General features: G+C 40.4%; 2 protein-coding genes across 2 annotated transcripts; one reads left to right on the top strand and one right to left on the bottom strand.

The window, feature by feature from the left end:
* Positions 1 to 890: 890 nt before the first annotated feature.
* LOC113170313 lies at positions 891 to 3565 on the top strand. The gene is made up of 5 exons (XM_026372368.1): positions 891 to 995; positions 1958 to 2116; positions 2242 to 2343; positions 2637 to 2819; positions 2933 to 3565. The coding sequence occupies exons 2-5, from the start codon at positions 1958 to 1960 to the stop codon at positions 3122 to 3124; spliced, it is 636 nt and encodes a 211-aa protein (XP_026228153.1). The 5' UTR covers positions 891 to 995; the 3' UTR covers positions 3125 to 3565.
* A 133-nt stretch (positions 3566 to 3698) lies between these two features.
* myo1ca (myosin Ic, paralog a) lies at positions 3699 to 12244 on the bottom strand. Its single transcript, XM_026372367.1, has 32 exons — positions 11876 to 12244; positions 10967 to 11125; positions 10751 to 10866; positions 10214 to 10412; positions 10043 to 10123; positions 9760 to 9939; positions 9579 to 9677; positions 9283 to 9396; positions 9116 to 9187; positions 8916 to 9035; positions 8738 to 8820; positions 8540 to 8645; positions 8343 to 8423; positions 8150 to 8241; positions 7975 to 8069; positions 7813 to 7859; positions 7623 to 7703; positions 7394 to 7499; positions 6726 to 6843; positions 6503 to 6616; positions 6290 to 6366; positions 5987 to 6055; positions 5737 to 5821; positions 5462 to 5621; positions 5256 to 5339; positions 5064 to 5157; positions 4909 to 4964; positions 4684 to 4819; positions 4401 to 4471; positions 4222 to 4319; positions 4045 to 4144; positions 3699 to 3916 (listed from the first exon to the last, which is right to left on the bottom strand). The coding sequence occupies exons 2-32, from the start codon at positions 11090 to 11092 to the stop codon at positions 3890 to 3892; spliced, it is 3087 nt and encodes a 1028-aa protein (XP_026228152.1). The 5' UTR covers positions 11093 to 11125; positions 11876 to 12244; the 3' UTR covers positions 3699 to 3889.
* Between the last annotated feature and the right edge of the window lie 5810 nt (positions 12245 to 18054).

The raw sequence follows: 18054 nt of genomic DNA, 5'->3' as shown, positions 1-18054 counted from the left end.
GTTTTCTTCAAGCTACAAATGAACAGAATGGACATGAATATACTACTGTGTGAATGACAAAAGAAAAGGCCTAGACTTGACTGACATCCTAAATTATGTTAGACAGTACAGAAAAAAGAATTACCATAGTATTAAATGTTATGAATGTGCTGCGATAAACCACTTATTTACATTAGTGACAGCTTATGACGCTGACAGTCACGATGGCAGGGGCATTTTTTCAAGGACTCTGTTTTGGTTTGAATTTGTGAAATTCACTAAGACTCTTTCAATAATTAGTCATCTACATCATGAGACTCCTGAAACATTCCCCTAAGATGCACAGTCAACCGAGCCTTACTGCCTCTTGGAAAAAAAGTTTCAGGTTTTGGTAGTTTCTGGAATGATTAAAAGATGTGTGATGAAACTATTTAGAAATCTAGCAATTGATTCATTCTTTTATTTTATAGGGAGATTAGACAAGTAGTATAGATGAGTGGAACCAATAAAAAAAAAAAAAAAAAAAGCAGAATATCAAGAGATTTTACACAAAGATTCTTATTTGATTTGTTTTCTCATCTATCAACTAGTTTGCATGTGTGAGATTTATTATCCTTGTCTATGTAAACAATGTGACTAGATTTGGTTTATGAGTTCTAAATGTTTCCCACATTCCTGAGATTAAAAAAAATAAGAAAAAATGTGTAGATGTATTTCCTTTGTTGCTTGATCTCTGAAATAGCAATTCTTAATGCTGTGTTAGGTAACTTCCTCACTTCTGTCTCATTCAAATCAGTGACCACAAGATGCTGAAACAGAGAGAGAGATACACAGAAAGAGAGAGAGAGAGAAAGCGAGAGAGAGAGAGAGAGAGAGAGGGGAAAATAAGTCAAAAAAACTCCGAGAAAAAAAATCTCTGAGAAACCGAAAGCACATGACAAATATATAAACTGTACATCAGGCTCACTAGAACATGAAGGTATCTTGCTCTGGGTGTCATTCACTGCTCCTCCAAGGTAAGCCCAATTTAAAAATAGTTTGATTATTTAACTAACCTTTTAATCATATATTTTAATATATATGTTATTACATTTTGGAATTATGTGCTGTGTCACAGAAGATGTCCAATAATTCAACCGGCTGACAGTAGTGCATAGTCATGGCAGATTTGGGGCACACTTGTAGCTGCAGTGTTTCTGTACACTTGATGGCATTTAGTAAATTAATAGTCACTTCTTTGCTTTTTATTTGTGTAGCACTGAGCAAGCTTTTGATATCAATTTGTGAAGGATCAGAGTGAGTGAGAAACACGTTGACTCATCAAGAATTTATGATGCAACTGGATAAAACAGACGGATGAAGTGGAAAAGAGTGCTTTGTTTTACGACAGATTAATTCTGGCAGAAAATAGGGAACCTGAAGAATATTGACTCGCTTCAGTAGGCCATAATGCTCATAATGCGGCATGCGGGAAAAGACTGTGTAATCTGTAGGGTTTCAGGAACTTGCATAAACATATTTGGGTGCAAACAAAAAGGAGGTCATGGTGAAATAATGCTTCCTTCCACACTGAAACCATTTAGAGGAATCAAAATATCTGTTTCCATGAACTGACAAACTGACCAGCGGCAGTGTTGCTAAATTACATAAGAAGGAGTGCATGTGTTGGGATACCATGTGGTGTGTGACTGATGGATGCGGGGTGGATTTTATTAAGAAATATTATTAATCTTCCTTTCAGATTCTGAGTATGGCCGTTAAATGACCGTTATGTTCCCATAAGCAGAATCTAAGTATTTAACTGGAACACAGTTGTTTGTGCTGGAAGTGATCCTTTGTGTCATATGTTTTTCCCTCTGTACACAGAAGTGAGATTACAGTTACAGTTCATGTTACTGTAATTTCCTTACATTAACTGTAAGGAAAGCAGCATTTTGATCACACTGCCTGAATGTAACAACACGTATCTTTGTGTCAGATGATCGTTTGGTGGCGAGCTGTCATCCTTCTTTGCTGCATACTGAGTTGTGTGGACTCCTTTGCTCCATTCCGAGTCCTCCAGAGCAGTAAATATAAGAACTCCTTTCGTCTGGCAAGGTCGACCCGAACCCATGTCCAGCTGCTGCTGAAAAAATACGTGAGTACTTATTTAATAATTAATATTATCTTGTCTTCCTAAAAGACTACCTTTTCCAAACCAGTTTAGTACACTTAGCTTCACCTTCCTTAATTCCAACTCTTGTCATTGTTTTATTTTTATAGAAGGAACAGCATTTGGGAAATAAGCATTTTGAGGACCGAAGCCAACAGCTAAAGAACCTGCCGTTACTTTCTACAGACTTCTATAGCTGGCTTAACATGACGGTTAGTATTTTCCCATGTGTTTAAAAAACTACTACACAAAAAATAACGTTCTGTATCTTATTCTGAAAATCACACAGTTTTGTGAAAATGTCATAATGTTCGTTACTCTCACCGTAATGTTTTTCCATTACGGTGAGAATAAAGGAAAACCTGATGACATCAACAGAATGTCTGGTCTTGCAGAATGAAAAACTTGTAAAATTTTGAGCGGAATTCCCCTTTTAAGATATTAAAAGGAAAAGGGGGTTGTGAATTTGATTATGCAACCACGTGGTTGTCTTCTGTGTGTTTAGGACTGGGAGCGCCTCCATACTGCTTTCAGGGACATGCAGGTCTACTGGAAAATGCTTGAGTGGAAGAGAATGCAGCTGGAGAAGGAAGAGAAAGAGGGGATGGTGGTACGGTCCACTTTACCTCCAAGCATCAAACACATTCAGCTGGATCTGAGGGACCTCATGAGCCAAGTCAGCAGCCAGGTAACCACTGCATTTCCCACTGAAATCCACTCATTTTGTCCCCTTTTTAAGGCCACATGAGTCTGGAAGAATCAACGATGATAACATTTGCTTTGCTTTGCTTTGTTCCCCAGATGAGTCACATGAAGAGCTCTTGGGTGAAGCCAACCTCTCCTACAGTCTGGTCCCCTCTTGAGGCAGAAGCCAGCTCTAAAACAGTGTGGGACAGCCGAGTGGAGGGTTACATCATTCTGAGGGATCTAGACCTGTACCTCACCAAGGTGGCAAGAGACTTCCTCCTCCTGGCAACAAAAGCACACTTATGACTCAGAGCAACTGCAATGAGGCTCTGACAACAAATACTAGCACACGAAGAGAAACGAGGAAGTAAAAGCTGAATTGAGCTAAGAGAAAACTATGATAATAGGTTTAGATAATTATTGTCAGCTAATGTGCAACCCTGTGGTGTTGTCAGCACCTTACATGAAGGTGATTTAAGCAATGTTTTTTATTTGTTTGTTTTTTTTTTTTTGTACACTATGACTGTTTATTTCCTCGGCTTTTTTGGGTATTTCCCACAGTTTCTGTCTTAGCTGTAACTGTAAGTTACTGCAGCAATAAGCTCGTAGAGCAGTAAAAATACCTCCCAACATCCTGTTTTTCCCCCAAGCCCTCAATCTTCTGGACTTTCCAAAGATTTATTTACTATTTATTAACATATTTATTAACACGCTATTTATTTCAGTGTTTATTTTATGTTTCTTGCAGTATAGAGGTACAGAGTTTACAGAAGGCATATTTTTGATAGATAAATATATTTTTGCAGGACTGACAATAAAGAGACAAAGCATTTGAAACTATGATGGCTGTGTTTTGATTTTCGAACTAAAAAAAATGATCAGTTACTACTGCAATATCGAGGGCGTTCTTGTAATAATGACGGCATACATGACTCAATTTGGGATCTTCCTTCTGTTGAACATGTGTTTGCTTGTGGTATCGTCTTGTCCTGCAAACTGACAAATAGCAAGTGGCAGTCCTCCAGGTGGCTAAAAGGATTGATGTTAGCCTAGTTTCTGGTAACTGTTTCTTCATGTGGTGCTGATCCGTGGGGCAGTCTGCGGAGTGAAGTCAGATTGAACATAGTCAGCTGGTTGAATTATTTTTTTGGGTTTTTAATCAAAAAGAAAAAAAAAAACCTTTCCTGCAGACTCCTCACATGACACCAAAACAGCTGCTAACTCACCACAAGCAGATGTCCTCGCTTGCCTTTGGTCACCTTCAACTCTGAACCCCTGACGAAATCAACGATTCCTTCCTTGCCTCGTGCTACAGCAAACCTAATGCTGTACGCAACACAGGAAGTAAGAAATAAAACATGAGAAGAACATGAGAAGTGCCGGGCTTTTTCCGTGGGACTTACCTGCCCGGGTTGACGTTGACGTAGCTGGTCTTGTTCGCCATCATGGCTAGTTTAGTCACCAGCTCAATCACGTGGTCGCAGTGCAGAACAACATCACCCTGAGGGAGACACAGCTGGGTTTAAAGTAACTGTACAGGTGGATATTTAACTCACGTCATGACCGCTGTGTCCTGCTGTACCTTCTGCTTATTGTCCTCACTGGGCATGTGCAGGACAAACATCCCATCGCTGAGGGAGCTCACAGAGATACCTGTTTAAAGAGACAGGCTGGCTCTGAATGACTTGGAATAACTTGACATAACAATCACAATGTGTTCATTAGAAGCGTTTTAGATAGGAAAAAAGATGTGACAAAATAATAACTGCTTCAATATCTGTTAAAAATTAAAACTACTGATCTCCACATAGTTGCCAAGGATATGTCTGTGAAAGTAGGCAAAGTAACCTAGGATTGTTTTTCACCTCTCAAAGCTGCGTAGTCGATCCTCTGCTTGATCTTGGTCCTGTCCACCAGCACAGCAAAGGTGTTAGTGAGGAGCAGCTGGCGGGGGCGAGGCTTGAAACCCCTTCTGTCATACTTTACGACTGAAATACCATACTGAGAAGCACAAGGTTACATATTACTACAAGCCACCATTCATCATTGTCATTATCATAATTATGTTAAAAATAAAGATTCAGTCCCACCTGCACTTTGTCATTGCCGAGGGTCTGGACGACTTTGAGATTGATCTGCTCACGTTCTGCAAAGGGCAACAGGAAAACAACCTGTTATTGTCATTGATCAGTCTGTACTGTCTGCATGCACAGGGGTAACGGGGAATGCATGTATGAACACGTACCAAGCCTCGAGTCCAAAAACAGCCTGCCAACACTATGAGGGTAGCTGTCTTTCTGATCCTTGAAGATCTCACTGGCTACAACCTTCTGCATCATCTAGAAGAAAGACAAACATCAAGGAAGACCAATTTGCAGATTTATTTCTTTTTTTGTTTAAATAGCATGTAAGGCCATGTCTACTCTAGTCAGTGTACCTGCTTCTTCCATTCAGGCTGGACCCTCCTACAATACTTCATGACCATGTTTCTCATGTTCAGCGTCCGCAGGTGCTCAGAAGCCTGTGAAGCACCATGTAGAGTTTGCTTTATTAACGCCACAGATATTTTCCTTGTATATAATCAGACTTTTATCTGTAAATAGCTACAGTATGTCAGTCAACAGAGGAACTTTCTGTGTGCACCTCAACGAGGGAGGGAGGAGGTGTCGGCCAGCTTTTGTCCAAAACATTCTGCGGCAGGTTTTTACGTAGATTCTTGAGGAAAGAGTAGCGCACGTGATCCAGGAAATACTCATTCTCAAGGCAGTATTCCTCATGACGATAGATGAAGCCCTTTATGAATCTGATGAAAGAGAAGAAAGACACAAGTTAGGGATTTTACTACCCATGCAAAACGCAGAAGTAAGAATAGACACAGACGTAAGAATACAACAGTAAAAAAAGTAACATTCAAGCACCTGCGTATTAAGTCGGCAGCCTGTCGACGCCTCTTTGCCCTCCGGCGGGCTTTCATCCCTCGCCACCCAGACTGGATCACTATCACTATTTATAGACATACATGCATAGAGTAACATCAAGTAACATCCCCAGCTTACTGTAGAGTAGTTTCATGACACAGACTATCAATGTAGGCCTGAATAGAAATGTTGGAAAAGTCAAGTAAATATAAATTTGACCTGCTCTATGAACAGTGGGATGTGCTCTGACCTGCATGTCTGATGCGCTGATACTTGGATCTCTCCCTGTAGCCTCTCCATGATGTCTGCAGGGTCAAAGCTGGACAAAAAGATATTAAAGATGGATAAAATGAAATCCACTGATTACGTATTTTGTGTATTAAAATGTCATGTTGTGTTCTCATAAGATAACCAAAGTCCTTAAATATATATATATATAATGTGAATGATGACAATATGTTGCAATCCAACACATTATACAATAACCTAATTATCATTTGTGACATCTTTAACCTTTAGCTTCCATTTCATTTCAGTCACCACTCTTACTGACCTATGTCTGGCCTTTTTGCTTCGAGCATGTCCTCAGTGGTGAAGAGAGTTTTGGGGAAACGGATGAAGATTTTCGATCTGTAGAAAACAGACAAAAAAAAATGGGATCACCACCAAGTGGCATAATCACATCCCGTGTTGTTGGACCTATGATAAATTATGACAGTATTGGTGAATCGTGTCCTCTTGTCCTCTCTTTTTAGCAACACATTACCTTCCCAGTTTGTACTCTTCTGGTTTGTAGCCCAGGTGGTTGACTAGCGTGGACACACCATCTACCAGTCTACCATGCCAGTTGGGCCACGTCTCCGGGCACAGTGGCTTATACCTATATGTGAATGATTGCAATGAAGGAAACCGAATGAAGGAAACCGAATACAGTGGTATGATCATAATTAACACTGAGGCTGTAAAACATTCAGAGAGAGTTCAGGTACCTCTGTAGAAAGGCTTCAAAGCGACGCCGATAGGCAAAGCCAGCCCTCCTGACTCTCAGGTTTTCCATCAGGCCCAGGTACTTCACCTGGTGTCTGACCAGAACTTCATCAAACTTTCCTACAGGGAGAAGTGAGGGTGCACATGCTATAATATACAGAACATGTACTGGACATGAACAGATGTGTTTAATGAACGATGGCTCCTTAATTATATCACAAAAGTCACAATGCAGCTGTGTCTTTGTCAATTCAGTCAGGATTTCAGTGCAGTGGTGACACAAAGTGTTGACAAATGCCACTAAAGCCTGTTTTCTTTGAGTAATTTGAATACTGTTCTAAATAAAACAATCAGCTGTTGTGCTACTGTGATGTTTCTAGTTTAATATTTAGCACTCATTATACAGTGCCTCTCCTCATGTTAGTCATTTGGCCCCAGTTTTAAGAATGAAACACTCCCATAAATTGAATTTTAAAGTATTCAATACACTGTACTGTCTATATTACATTTTAAATGTAATATTAGTGTGTTATTGTAACAAACAAAGGCAGTAAGTTTGTACTTACAGTTATTCCAGTATTTTTTTAGATTCCACAATTTTGTACACTGGTATTTGAGAAGGGTAGAACTGTAAAACACAACTTATTATAAACTTATTATAAAAGTGTACCTGGCTGCTTGGCATCATTGGGTTTGATACATCGCACATAAGACGGCTCTTTGGACATGAGGATCTCCATTAGTTTCATCAGGCTGTTTTTAAACTGACTGGCAGCCTGAAGGAGAAATAAGAAACCATTAATGTTGGGAAATTCTCTGTAGTTTGGTGTTTGAGTGTCGGTCTTCAAGAGTCAAAGAGAGAGTGAAAGACGGAGAAAGTACACAGGAACAATTCTCACCATTTCTGAGCGTTTCTGGTCTATCACTTCCTCTCTGCGGAAGCAGTAGCTCAGGATCTGGTTCTCTGACTGGCACATGACCTGAATATACACCAAACCACATCACCACATTAGAACACGGTATGCCCTTTTCCCAAATCAGGCAAAGGCAAGAGGCACAGGGGTTTCTAAAGCTCTTTATTATTCTCACCTCTTTCAGGTTCCTGCTCAGTGAGTCATTGTTCTTGTCTAGGAAACCTATGTGATAAAATTATACAAAAACATTTTATTAAAGAATCAGTGTGTTGTTCTGTAATATCTGTCGCTTCTTACAGAAGAATTAATGCATGAATAGATATCGCCTAATGATTACCATTGACATTGTAGTTGACCTCTCCGGCATAATGTAACAGCCTGAACTCCTCTCTACTCATTACCCTGCGAGTTTTTCCATTCGCCAACTTGTGACTGAAATACACATAAGAGTATAAGAAGCTGTATTCAGAAGAGTTTCTGAGATGTATCTCATGACGTGACATGATGCTTACGTGACAAAATGAGGATGGCCACCCAGCCTGTCCTCCAACTTCTCCAAAAAGGAGATATCACAGGCCTCTCCAGGTCTCAGACACTCCTCATCCTGAAAGACAGCCCTGTTTACCTACATGGACTCAGACTTACATTAGCAAGACAGCACCATTTCCTAAGACAAACATGCAAACTAGCTGTTGAAGTGCACACCAGAATGGAGATGATGCCTTTGTGCTTCTCCTCTATCAGGTCACATATGATCTTGTTGTCAAAGTACTGCACCGTCTCCCACTGAAATTAGACGGAGACATTTGGAAGGAAACAGTGTTGTGTTAGCATGGAAATATGAAGATGAATAAATACATCAAGCCTCTTTGTTTTGACAACCATTCAATAAAGGAACTCACTGCAATTCCTTCTGTCTCATACTCCTCCTGCTCGGATCTAAGGGTGAGCTCAATGAAAAGCTGCTGGAGTTTCTCGTTGCAGTAGTTGATGCAGAACTGCTCAAAACTGTAGGAAGAAGTATGAGGTCAAACATACTAGAGTGATATATAATGTTCAGAAAGGCAGATTAAGATTTGACAAAAAAAAGTAACTCATACCTGTTGTGCTGTAGGACTTCAAAGCCATAGATATCTAGAAGTCCTATAACTGAGCCCCCCTTACTGCTGTGGTGGATTTCATCCTGCACAACAAATCAAGTCATGTCAAGAAGTGAGGTGGCAAAACACAACTCCATAATATAACAATTTGTAAATGTTAGCAGAGCTGTTACTGCACCCTCAGAGCCAACGACTGGTTGAGCTTTTCCACCAACCAAGTGAAGGTCCGACCATACACGGCCTTGGCTAAGGCGTCGCGGGCGGACATCGCCTGCTCAAAACTTAGTGGGCTGATCATCTGCAATGAAAAGACACGTGTGCAACCTGAGATTCTGAAATCAACTAACTATTCACAGAGAAAGATGAAAAGACTGTCACCTCCTCTCCTTTGGCAGTGAGTTTCTTATGAGTGAGTGCCTCCGTGAGGGCTGAGCCATCAACACCCAGCAGCTGCAAAACAACAACACATCTGTTCTCAGCGATGCCTTTTTGCAGCTCTTTGTGCATATTTGAACATCCAGTAATACCAGTGGGACTGTTCTGACCTTCGCCACATTTGCTATCTGGGTCTCAGTGGTGATATAAGTTTCTCCTTCCTCCCCTTCTCCAAACTGAGCGTTTCCCAGATGGAGAACACTGGCGATGACATTCAGCAATTTCTGAGGTCAGACAAAAGAAATACAGTAAACAACAATCTCACATATGAAATAGTGATGTTTAAAACCAAATTAATGTCTAAACAGGAGTCACTGAGAATACATTTATTAATGAACTACAAAAATAACATTTATATTTAACATGTTTGATGCAGCAAGTTGATGCAAATAAAGAAGCCTTCGACCTGCACTTCTGCTTCAGTGAAGCCAATAACAGAGAGGGCCTTCATCACGACTTTCCAATTGTTCTTGTCACTAATGGAGCTGACTCTGGGACAGTTACCCTAAGAAAAAAATAATAATACATTTAACAAACAACTGCATAGACTTCACTTTGAAACAAACAATTTGTCAGACCATGCACACCTTGACCAGGTAGTTGTAGTTCTGAGGGTTTCTGTCCAGGCCCAGTGTGTTAAGCAGGTCATCATCACCTCCATCCAGAAGCTGATAGAAGATGTGGAAGTTCCTCTCACCGTGATTCTGGTGTACTACTCGTGACTTTTCCAGCAGATAGTTCAGAATGTGACCGCCTACTGGTGCCCCCTAAGGTGAGGTGTGAGCAGAGAGCAATGGTCAAACAAAGCTTCAGCATTCTGGAGGTTAAAGTGCATGTGTTTTCTCTAAAGAAGCAGAAGGGCGTGTTTACCCTGAAGTCAAACTGAACATCCATGTATTTCCCAAAGCGGCTGGAGTTGTCATTCCTCAGTGTTTTGGCGTTGCCGAATGCCTGCATCCAGCAAAAAAGCCACAAAATTAGAGGCGGTGCCAAAAAAAGAGCAACAATATGATGAGAAAATTAGTCTGAAGTGCCAAATACCTCAAGAACAGGGTTTGACTGCAGCAGGCGGTCACCGAGGGCAGCCATGTGATCATTAGCAGGGCAAGTGACTGCGTAGTAGAGGAGGATCTTCTTGGAGGCCTCAGTTTTACCTGCACCACTCTCACCTGATATGAGAATACACTGGTCCTTCCTCTCAGTCCGCATGGCCCGGTAAGTGTTGTCTGACACAGCGTAGCTGAGGGAGAAAACGAACTGACTGTGGTGGAATACAATGGAAATACACCAGTACATGCATAACAAATCAAGTAAAACTAAACTGTAAAATAACCTGTTCATTTGATTTGTTTACGTGTAAATGTCACAAAATGAATATAACACGCTCATTTACCAATAAATATAATATAACATATATATTATATCATCTACTGTATGAATGCAGCTGCAAAAATCTGAGAACTACTTTAATAATTCAACACAGAATAACTCTAGGTTTTAGATAATTGTTATCATGGCATTTGACATCTGAGGAGTTTGAAAAAAAAAAAAAAGGCTGAGGACAAGGAAGTGACTCACATGTGAGGCGATATTTCATAGAAGCTGACCCCTCGGTAACGCTCCATCTGCTGCTTGGAGTAAATCTCCAGCTCTTTGTAAGGGTTCACTGACACCAGCACGGATCCAATATAAGTCTGAGCCAAAATGTTAGAAGAAGAGATGACACATTGAAATATGCCTCACCACACTGACTATAATGTTTTGGAACATATGAGGAAAAATAAGCTTTATTACATAGATGAGATTTTCTCTGAAGCGTCGCCGCAGGTTCTCGATGAAGGCGGCCTCACTGTTGTAATTTTCCAGCAAGACAAAGTCCTGCACCCCAACCCTGTCCCGGGCAGTCAGGGCACTCTCCATCACTAAGCGCACTCTTCCCTCCACATCCACCTCCTGCAGAGAGACAGCAGGAGAGAAACTTCACAAAGTGTTACAAATATGAAGCTGATATAGTTCAGCAGTCTTGCAAAGGTTGTGCTACTGTGGTTCGAGCTGTTTTCAATAGCAAAACATTTGAGGGAATGAATGAATGAATGTAAATTCTGGGTCGATTAATCACTTCATATATAAAACTAAAGAGGAAACATGATTTGTATTAATCTCGTTAACACCCCAGTTGATGTAGTTACCGTGATGACCAGCAAGGGGCACACAAGGGCTATTAGCCATTCCCCCGATGAACTCTACATGCATCCAGTTGTGAAAGAATTAACATCTGCCACTCAGTATTACAATTATTGCCACACATTACAAGTCAGAATCTATTTATGAAAACAGACAAAGTGGATTTCACAAATATCTTCATAATGTCAAAACTAATGTCTCATGACCGGCCATGCTGCACACAGCACCAAAACAAGTCTGAGAACAGTTTTACTAAGCCTTGCCAAGATTAAAGCGATGAAGACATTTAAGGAATTCAAATGACAAACAGACAGGATAGACTCCTCTGCTAGGCAATAAAGTGTTCTGATGTATGTACAGTACACACAGCTCTATATCACTAGACAGGGTTTAAGTCGCGCAGCTAGGAAAATGTGTGTACATGTCAACTTCACTGTGATAGATACGGCCTAAATAACGATCTAACAAACACAACCACATGCACACATAGAGATAATAATGTGAGTTCTCAATACTTACTGACTGTAAATATCCAAACACACAGAGCAGTGTGTAATCAATAAATTTCTTCCCGGCGCACCCAGCTGCACTCTATCTTTAGTGTCAATGATGCGTTTATGAGAGAAGCCCTGTGGTTTTCCTTTGTACATTCATACAAAAACATGCAGAAAGTGGAACAAAGGAGCTAGACTTCCACAGGACTTTTGTATGTCTTGAATACCAAAAGACTCTCGAGGGTCTCATTTGGCCCGTTAATGCCTGCAAAAGGTCATTATCTCTGAACGCTGGGTGCAGGAAAATCCTTAAAAAAACAAGAGAACAACAGTGGAAGATAGCCAAGAAGCAAGAGCAAAGGAAAGTCACTGTGCACGTCCATTCCAGTCCCTCCTCAATGTTTCACCTTCGAGTATTGTTCTCCTACTCTTGCAGGTGGGTGTCCCACAGATAGTTATTACAGATCGCAGTCAGATTTTCCAAAGGATACAGCAAACCCCTGTTAGGGTCAGGTTTGGGGCAGGCGTTCAGTGGATGCCACTAAAGGTTTCTACACTCTGCGTCAACATCTTTCCCTACACTGGGATTATGTGAAAGTTGGCATATCTGGTCTGTAAGAAATTTGTACGTGAAGTTATGATAGCCATGAGGCAAGAATGAAATTAGTAGTACAAACATACAATTATATCTCCAGTGTTTGAAGTGTGAGTGACGCAAGTTGCAGCTCCGGCCAAATACAACAGTTTGCATAACTGTTTGACAGATACAGTAAAATTCAGTTAATGTGTTAAAGAGATGCAGAAGAATTTTACAGTTTACATGTTTCCTTTGATAACACCTTTATGTTTTCAGCACATCGACCTTTCAAGGTGCAGTAGATGACGCTGACCAGCACTACAAGAACTACACCACAAATAAGATCTACAACAGACTGTGCTGCGCTGACAGCATCCACCTTAAAAAAGTATCTACAGCACCTAAACGTGACTTTATGATACTTATTGGTTTTTCTACTTATCTATGACATCAAATACCTTTCTGCACTCATACATACTGGGATTTCCGAATAAAAAAAACACTGTTATCATGTATAACTCAAAAACAAAGCAAACATTGTTTTCTGTCACTCGACAGTCATGAGCTCCATTTTTTACTTTTTCCTCAGAGTTGCGTAACTCCCAAAGTTTAACACGAGTCTTAAACGGTGTTAAAATACTTTTTTTTTTTTTTTTTGGAGACACTACAGGTAGCGCTCTACGTGGGTGTAATTCTTGCAGCTTTGTTGTCAGTGGACTGACCTGCAGCTTGCCTGTTGTAGCAGTGAGGCTGAGCTGACTTCTCTCAGCACTACTTGAGTGCTTAATGCAGGATCTGTACCTGTGAGCTCCAGTGAAAACTGCAGGTTTGAAGGTACAGCTGCAGTGACAACCAGCAAGAAAACTAACCTAACAGTAGGACTTGGCTCCAGGCCCCATGACTAAGCTCTACTAGGCCGACTCCTTTCGGATTGTCTTCCTTATAAGGCTCGCCCGACTACTCTGTCCCAACGCGAGCTGCTCTGGTACCACAGCTGGCTCCCTACTGCTGATGGTGCCAGTAATGGATTTGGTGGAAAGTTTCACAGTTTATGCTTTTTTGGACTGCTTGTTAAAGCTTATGCAAAAAGCAAAACACACACTGACTCATACTCATGAAAAAAATGTCTCCAAGTGACTCATTGTTCTGTTTTGCTTTTCCCACCATGAGTGAAGCAGTGAGGTGGAGGATCGGATCTTGGGCTTTACTGTAGCACACGTACACACTTATTAAATCCACTCAATGTGCAGCACTAAACATGAAAACACAACAAGCAGCATCATGGCAGTGAGGATCTTACCCTGCCCCGGTACCTCATCCTGTCCTGTTGTTCCTGGAAGAAGGCTGAACTGGTGATTCCCCCCCCCAGGCTGGTGCTCCTCCTCCTGTGTCAGACTCCTCAACTCTAACTTCTCATCCACCTTTGCCTTCAGGCAGCAGAATAAGGTAACTTATCCACTTCGCTCTCCTGCACGTCGGACACTTTCTGTAAGCCTTGCTGTCTTTTCTCCTCCTTGTCTGGCTCCCCTGTGAGGACAAAGCACACACACTCAGGCCAAAACACCAACAGCTCCTCTTGTTTATACCTTCAATTCATCTTCACTGTGACAGGTCGAACTAAATGTCCGCCTCACCATTAGCCCTTCTCTTTCCCTCTAAACTATACTGCATGAAACAAGGGCAGGAACTCCACTTACACGTCACTACTGGAGTAAAAAAAAAAAAAAAAAAAAAGTCAGGGAAAGTATGCTGCAGGATAATACAAAAAAGGAGCCAGAGAAACAGAGTGCCGAGAGGGCTTGGAAAATTTTGCTAAGAGCTCCAATCTACAAACATGTAATCACTGTGCAACTATAAAAAAAGGAAAAGGAAAAAACAGAAAGCACATGATGAGATCTCACTACATTCTTTCTTTCCTTCCCTCCCTCCCTATTTAGCTTGCTCCCTCCCTTCTCCACCACAAGCTGAGACAGATTCACATGGGATGTGAGTTATGGGGTTTCACCAGCACGGCTGCCTGTCTCTGTTTTCCACTGTTGATGAAATCACTTACATCAGCATCAACGTATGACAACTTTCCATCTATCTGAAAGTCTGCTATTGATCTGAGTGGGTGGTTTTGATGATGGTAATTTTTGTTTTGAACACTGAAATAATGTCACATAATATAAATTGTACTCTTATGTTTCTATCTTTGAAGATTTCCAACCATTCTAGGCATTTTTGGAGGAGTGCAGTCAAGGCCACATCCTTTATAAGCCCGAACAGCACCCTCCTCTGGTTTCCTTCCCATTATCTATCTGTGGCTCTCTCTCCATTTTCCCTCACTCTGTCTCTACGCCTCGCTCCCTTCCCTTTGCCAGCATAATCGAATATCCAACTCTAAGGAATCTGAATGATGTTACCCAGATGTAAAAAGTCTCTCGCTCTTTCCTCCACCCAGCTTCTGTACCCTGACAACTTTACTTTCTATTTAGCCTCTATATCCTGTTTTTTTTCTAACAGTTACCTCATCACTTCCACTCTCAAGTGTTTGTTCTCGATTCACCAGCATCACCTTGAAGGATTAGACGCTGCAGGTCAATTTTGTATGAATTACAAGAATCAAAAGGAACTCATACAATGAGATGATAGTTGATCATTTAGTTGGCACAGACAGGTTGACAGCAGGAGAATGGTGGGTGTTGTTGTGTTGCACTTGGAAGTGAGGAAATACTCTGAGAGGTTATGTGACCTGGAGATTGCGTATGTACTGCAGACAGCGCTATATTTTTGGTTTGAGAAGCTGAAAAAAAAAAAAAAACATCTGAAAGTTAGCACATCCTGAGAAGCCAGAAATTAAGACCAATAGTCTGAATAGAATAAAGAACAGAATAGACGGTTGTTGGCAGCATTTCTGACTTGATGTTATAGTGCACCAATGATGTGTCCTGTGCAGCCACATGCATGTGGAAAACACACTGAAGCACCTGGCACAGAGCTTACTGAATCAAAAGGACACTTAAGTCAATCAAAAAACAGTTTGACTGTAAAGTCCATCTTCACCTAAGCCACGTTACTTTTTAGCAGAGTTTATTATTATTATTTTTAATCAGTGTTCCTATCTTTGTGTAGCGGTTCCTGTAAGAAGGATTTCCTTCCTAGCTGTTTCCTGCTTTCAGCCGATGTTCGGGATTCATGAGCATTTGTTTTCGGTGCACTTTAATTCAAACTATGCCTTTCTGAATGTGTCCCTAATGAATTTTAAATGCTGGCATCTACTGGAATCTGACACTTTATTACACATAAGTGTAATAGCTGTTAAAATAGTATCGCAGGACTGAGAGGAATTAAACCAACTTCCTCTTAGGAGTACACCGTCTTACTCACCACCTAGTGGAGCGGTGTCATAGGAAAATCTCAGCTATACCCCCAGCTATTACTTCTCTTTTTTTTTGTACCACACTCTGCCTGACTTTGATTAGATAATTACAGAAAAATCTCAAAAATTATTTGGGATCATGTGGCACCCAGAGGATATCCAGAGATCTACACCGTGTGTACAGCGTTTGAGACTAATGTGTTTTCTCATTCTGTATTTAATTTGCTGAGATTTTCCAATTCTATGGTGCAGTGAATCACAGAGGAATGAACCTATTTGGGTGGGGTAGAAAATAGGCTGTTTCTCTCCTCTTCTCCCACTCACTTTCTGCCTGTCTCTCTCTCTCTCTCTCTCACACACACAGAAAGTTACAAGTTGGAATAAATGAGATATCATTCTCTTAGCACCTACCGTATCTAGTTCTTGCCTTTCCTTCCCATTTTTGTTCCATAATTCATGCTTCAGCTGTTGCTCTCATGAAATTATCCAAGATATATCTGAACTTTGTATCACCACCCAGCTTTTCCCTATTGTCCAGCTGAACTCCCTCAGCACCCATCTGCTATTTTCTTCACCCCCGTTACCCCACCCCATTCCCCAGATCCCTGTCACACCACTGGCAACTTTATGAAATGATCAAGGTGTAAATTCAACAAGCACTTGGAACACATTTGTAGGAACGTGTTTTGCAGGCGTTGAAAAACAAAGACACAGAGGGAACACATATTTAGAGAGGGATGTAGTCTGAATCCTAAGTCTGTTTTCAGTCAACACGAGGATGAAGCAGAGACCAAAAACATAATTTCCCCTGGATGATGAGGACAACAAGCATGAGCTTGTCCCACAGTCACCTCCTGTTTTGAGATTTAATCAATTCTGGAAAGAGTTAGGGCGCCGCCTGGTGGCAGTAACACAGATTACACTCGACTTGTTTGCTTTCACTGGATCAGTTTTTTTGTGAAAGGGATTTGCCAACACATTTGCTTCACGGAAAATATGTCTCAGGAATGTTGGATTCTATATCTAACGCTCGCAAAACACATTTTTCATCGCCTAAGATTATAAAAGGACAACAACATCCCTATCTGCATGCAGGATGTTTCATATAATGTTACTGAACAGTAACAACTCTACTTACTGTAGTCGACGAGTAATATACTCATCACTATGTCACCCACAACAGTTTTATTTAATTGAACTGAAATACTGTAGGCTATAATAATGATCAAATACATAATAAACACATACATACTTACTTGATCACAGTCTCAGTCTATAACAGTCTCACTTTCTCCCATATCCCAGTGTCGATCTTTTGCTGGCTATAATTTCTGCTCCAACTACAGGTGCAGATCACTTAGTGCTGTCCATTTCCAGGCTGTCCTTCTTTTGCCAGCAAGTCTCCACTAAATCCACTCTCACTCGGAGACTCTGCAGACGGATACAATTACAGCTCTGCAGAGACACTTAGTAAAAAAAAGACAACTGTTCACAGAAAGTAGAAAACTAGGACCGCATTAAGCTTTATTGCAACGATGATAAAAAATGAATTGTGGTAGATTGATCATCTATAAATCCACTAGGAGGCGGCAACGCTAAAGTTAATAGTCTGTCAAAAGTAATCAGATAGGATGGCGATGACTGATGCCAGGCTGTGGTAGAGATGGAGGAGAGGAGCTGCACCAGGCTGGCTTATGAGTGGCACATTATTATCAGCTCCCTTAAAAGGATGTTTGTTTTCAAGGAAACAATAATGTTGTATATTATTTATAACTGAAATATTTGTTGAGTGTAAAAAATGTCAAACACATTGAACACATTGATCATCAATAACACCTAATCGTTGCTCTTTTTTATTTATCGTGCTGCAAATGCACGTTATGAATTAGCTGCATGCAGGATTTGACATCAAATATAAAAGTTGCATTGACTTTAATTGACTTTAAAACGATCTGTTCCAATCCTTTTGCTCACTGAAACTTTGGGACATTAATATAAAGGCTGTTATGTTCTGAGTTGTTTAAGATGCCTCACTCATATTTACTGTCAATGGTTGATAATACTATTTTTAGTTATATTTGAGTTACAAGAAACAGTAAAACAATTATTGCACAACATTATTGCTTTCACTTCCCTTAAAAAAAAAAAAAAAAAAAAAAAAAAAAAAAAATATATATATATATATATATATATATATATATATATATATATATATATATATAATAAATGGTCAAAACCTTTTTTTCAACCATTTTATTATTATTAT

This window comes from Anabas testudineus, chromosome 14, assembly GCF_900324465.2.
Source record: "Anabas testudineus chromosome 14, fAnaTes1.2, whole genome shotgun sequence".
NCBI classification, from domain to species: domain Eukaryota; kingdom Metazoa; phylum Chordata; class Actinopteri; order Anabantiformes; family Anabantidae; genus Anabas; species Anabas testudineus.
This window is presented reverse-complemented; position numbering and strand designations above follow the sequence as displayed.

Excerpts from the sequence above, each read along its gene's own strand:
- LOC113170313 (XM_026372368.1), top strand. The coding sequence starts at position 1,958 with ATGATCGTTTGGTGGCGAGCTGTCATCCTTCTTTGCTGCATACTGAGT. Across the intron at positions 2,117-2,241 it reads AGCTGCTGCTGAAAAAATAC|AAGGAACAGCATTTGGGAAA; the intron begins GTGAGTACTTAT and ends TTATTTTTATAG. Across the intron at positions 2,344-2,636 it reads ATAGCTGGCTTAACATGACG|GACTGGGAGCGCCTCCATAC; the intron begins GTTAGTATTTTC and ends CTGTGTGTTTAG.
- myo1ca (XM_026372367.1), bottom strand. The coding sequence starts at position 11,092 with ATGGAGAGTGCCCTGACTGCCCGGGACAGGGTTGGGGTGCAGGACTTT. Across the intron at positions 8,424-8,539 it reads ATGAGACAGAAGGAATTGCA|TGGGAGACGGTGCAGTACTT; the intron begins GTGAGTTCCTTT and ends GTCTAATTTCAG. Across the intron at positions 3,917-4,044 it reads AGCGAGGACATCTGCTTGTG|ACTGCCCCACGGATCAGCAC; the intron begins GTGAGTTAGCAG and ends TTCACTCCGCAG.